The following is a 4,069-nucleotide window of genomic DNA, read 5'->3' as shown; positions in this document are numbered from 1 at the left end:
GGTTTGTCAATATGGAACCGTGGGCATGACCAAGAAAATCATAGTGGAAATATCTTTAGTCAGTTGCCTAACCATGAGAGACCTGAGATAAGATTCTGTGTTAGATTGAAGCTTGATATGGGACAGTCACCAAAGGCTTGTCAAATTGCACTTTGTATGTTTTGAAGTCATGCACTTTCAGTGGAACAGAAAGATGTTTATTAAAAAAATCAGACCTCTGAGCCAAGAGGTACAATAGATATAAAATGACATGGACAAATCTGTGTGGAAAGAAAAAAAAATGTTTCTAAAGGGGACTAAATAAACTTAAAATTGCCCCATCTTACAGCACATGCAGATAAGTGACTGCCTTTTTTTGCTCTCAACTAAACAAATAAAGTTGAGAGCTGAAACAATTAAAGTTAAAGTTGATTACATTTACATTTATTAATTTAGCAGATGCTTTTATTCAAAGCGACCTACATATGTCAATTATACAAGGGCCATTTGGACAGTCTTGGCCTACTGGTTAGCGCTTCGGACTTGTAACCAGAGGGTTGCTGGTTCGAACCCTGATCAGTAGGCACGGCTGAAGTGCCCTTGAGCAAGGCACCTAACACCTCACTGCGCCCCGAGTGCCTTTTTGCAGGCAGCTCACTGCGCCGGGATTAGTGTGTGCTTCACCTCACTGTGTGTTCACTGTGTGCTGAGTGTGTTTCACTAATTCACGGATTGGGATAAATGCAGAGACCAAATTTCCTTCACGGGATCAAAAGAGTATATATACTTATACATTTTCCCCGGAGAAACTTAGGGTTAAGTGCCTTGCTCATTAGTCACTTCGCAAACTACGCAACCACCACCCAGCTGATAACAGCTAGACACACCCCTTTTCAAGAAAATATAAAGATTGTGCTTGCTACTGAGCAGAATTGCACATCTAAAAAAAAGATTTTATCACCAAGACAAGGTAAGTTGTTTCCTCAAATTAAGTAATTAGTAATTTCTTATATAATTGTATAACTCGAAGTAATACAAATAATAATTTATATGCAGTTTTACCATTATTATTGTTTGAGGTATGCAGGCTTTAAGACAAAATATATAATAATAATAATAATAATAATAACTAGAATTGCATTTCTGAGTAACTGCAAGAATGGGCTTGATCAGGTGCAGTTCGGCAAAATGATTGCAACAGTAGGCCTACCTCATTTTTGAAAATCGGGCACACAGATCAAAAGTTATCTGCATTAACGCAACATTCATTCAGCCAAAATAATACAGATAATATACTGACATGACAAGATTTAACAGCTACTTTATGTCCCTCATTATGGACGTCTGTGTGAATTTAGCAAAGCCCAGAAAATGAGAAACATCCTCATTTGGACAGCCCTACTTGCCTCACTGTTCATGTAAGTATTAAATAAAAGATGTAAGAAATTCCACTCACCTGTATGTGTTTAATCAAGGTTGAAGCTTGTCATCTGTGTTTTAATTGAACGAGAGAGTTGTACTCTATGCATTGGTAATTGTTTATCAATAGCATTTTACATTTCTTCACCAAACTATCTCTTTAGAAAAAAAAAACATTTAACATTTTTTTTTGAAAAAATCTGACAGTGCATTTCAGAATGATTGCTGCTGCAATGCTGCACTAGACTTCAATGACAGGGCAGATTTCAACCCACCCCAATCTAACGCCCCTGACTGGATGGCATCCATTGACGACAGTAAGATGATCTCTCACATCACCATCCCTGGTAGCCATGACACCATGGCCCTTTACGGAGGTCCAGCGGCGATATGCCAGGCCTGGACTCTGAAAGATCAGCTCATGGCCGGCATACGCTATCTTGATATCAGAACGACAGCATATTTTGGACCCCTTTCCTGTATGCACGGACCGATGTATCAGAAAGCCACTTTCGCTGATGTGATAAACATTGTCCAGGACTTCCTAAAAGACCACAAGAGAGAAACTGTTCTCCTAAGGGTAAAACCAGAGAACCTTTTATTTAAAGGAAGGGTTAAAGAGAAAGTTCAAAGAGTCATTCAAGGTTATGACAACATCATTGTTACGTCAAACATACCAACAATGGGAGAAGCTAGAGGCAAAATTGTGTTTGTACAGAAGGGCCAGTTTGACCTTGGCATTCCAATTCACAGTACTGATAAGGCAGGGGATTACAAGGTTGTTGATATTGGTAACAAAAAGGACAAAATTCTGATTCATTTGAAAGAGGCCATGAATCAATGTGGTAGGGATAAAGTAATACTGTCTTACTCAAGTGGCACAGGGTTTGGCACATTAAAGGGTATGTTATTATCACCTAAATGTGTAGCCAGGGAAGTTAATCCTTGGCTCTGTAACTATCTGAAGGATCTGGAGAAGAATATTTTGCGAGCGGAATCTTGTTTTGGAGTCATTGCTATGGACTTCCCTGGCTTTGACCTCATACAAACTGTGATTGAGCTAAATCGTTGAACCATATATAGGCCTAAGCATAATTTTAAAGTCATTCTATGACTTCGATTTGAAATGTTTGTATGCTGAATAAAATGTTCATATTCAGGAGTGTAAACTGCATCACAAAACCTGTTGTATACATACCAAGCAATATGCATGGAGAATCTACAAAACATTATCTGCTTTTCCTTTTTGTTTTATTTAACAATAAGAAGCAATAAAGTGGAATGGAATAAAAAAATAAACGTTGGTAATTAAATCCCACAGGCCTGAGTGTTTAATTTTACTTCATAGCAGTGTCACATGTACTGTGTACAACAGTCCTGACTGTACAGTATCTCACTAGTCCATGAGCCAGAGGGGTTGGTCACAATGTTGCCAGGTCTCATGACCCCTCAAAATATGTTAGCCTAGCCTACTAGCCCACAGTTTCTTTCACTTTCAAAATGTGAGCGTTAAAACACATGCATATGGTTGACTTTTTCTATTCTTTGAATATTTTGTTAACTCTTTACATCTAAGGTACCCCATCATTTTGACTAAAACTAAAGAGGCAGCAGATAAATACTGTATATCCCTGCATAGAGATATAATAGACATAGACTGTGAAAAAAAACACAAAAATCTAGCACTTAATGCAATGCTATCACATAGTTTGTGTATAACTCTAGGTACACCTTGACAAAAATCACCATGAGACTTATTCCCCTCCAGTGGTACCGACTGACCAAAATGTCTTAATGAATTAAGTCAGCCCCATAATTTCAGATCTATTATTTGTCTTTGATATAACATAGTACTGCCTAGGAGGCACAGGACTCAAACTCATTACATCTCATTAGTTCAGTAGCACCATCCAGAAAATAACATCACTGCACAACTAGACAATATCTATCAATAATGACCGGCGTACAATACATTATCCCTTATATCTTCAAATTTCGGAATATGTGAGACGCTGCATCAGTAGCCTACCACAACCTTTGATTGCATGTAAAATGTAATACAATTATGTCCATAATAGGGATGCTTAACTACACTTTGAAAGATGTTATGCACATAGCTAGCCTGACATCTGTCTGATACTACTCCATTGGGATGTGATTATGCTGCGTGTTTCAACCGACACAGGGATTCTTCTTCTCCACAAATGCCTTAACATTGTTTTCTAGTTATTGCGCTGTCAATATCTTGTACAACAGATGTGATAGCGAAATCTAAATGTCTACCTTTAGCAACAACATTTTTGTTAGGAACAAATGGGAAGAATGAAACACTTTTTAATTAAATGTCACTTACAAAGACATCGTATCATACTGAAAGCTAATGTTTTGTCTCTAGCAACCTACATCTGCCCTCTATCAAACACAGTTGCATTTTCAGCTCTGAACAAAACCTTTCAGGAGTTCTGGTCCGAACCGTGACTTCAAACTGCTGCCCAAAAATTCCCTTTGGTCCTACAGCCCACTAGTCCGACGTCCCTTTGTTTCGAAATAAAAATAATCCCTCTGCTCCGACATCCCATTGTTTCGATCATATAGGCTTTTGTGGATCACCTCCCATAATATAAAATCTGAATAAAAAATTACAAGTGAAATTAGTTTTCTTTTTTGTTGT

The 4,069-nt window shown here is 37.9% G+C and overlaps 1 protein-coding gene across 1 annotated transcript; it reads left to right on the top strand.

Annotated features, from left to right (window-relative positions):
* Positions 1-935: 935 nt before the first annotated feature.
* Positions 936-2,716, top strand: LOC121685879 (1-phosphatidylinositol phosphodiesterase-like). The gene is made up of 3 exons (XM_042066730.1): positions 936-949; positions 1,338-1,397; positions 1,606-2,716. Exons 2-3 carry the CDS (start codon positions 1,351-1,353, stop codon positions 2,468-2,470), a joined length of 912 nt encoding a protein of 303 aa, XP_041922664.1. The 5' UTR covers positions 936-949; positions 1,338-1,350; the 3' UTR covers positions 2,471-2,716.
* Positions 2,717-4,069: the final 1,353 nt, after the last annotated feature.

This window comes from Alosa sapidissima, chromosome 16, assembly GCF_018492685.1.
Source record: "Alosa sapidissima isolate fAloSap1 chromosome 16, fAloSap1.pri, whole genome shotgun sequence".
Lineage (NCBI taxonomy): Eukaryota > Metazoa > Chordata > Actinopteri > Clupeiformes > Clupeidae > Alosa > Alosa sapidissima.
Note: the sequence above shows the minus strand (reverse complement) of the source record. Positions and strands in the feature narration are given on the sequence as shown.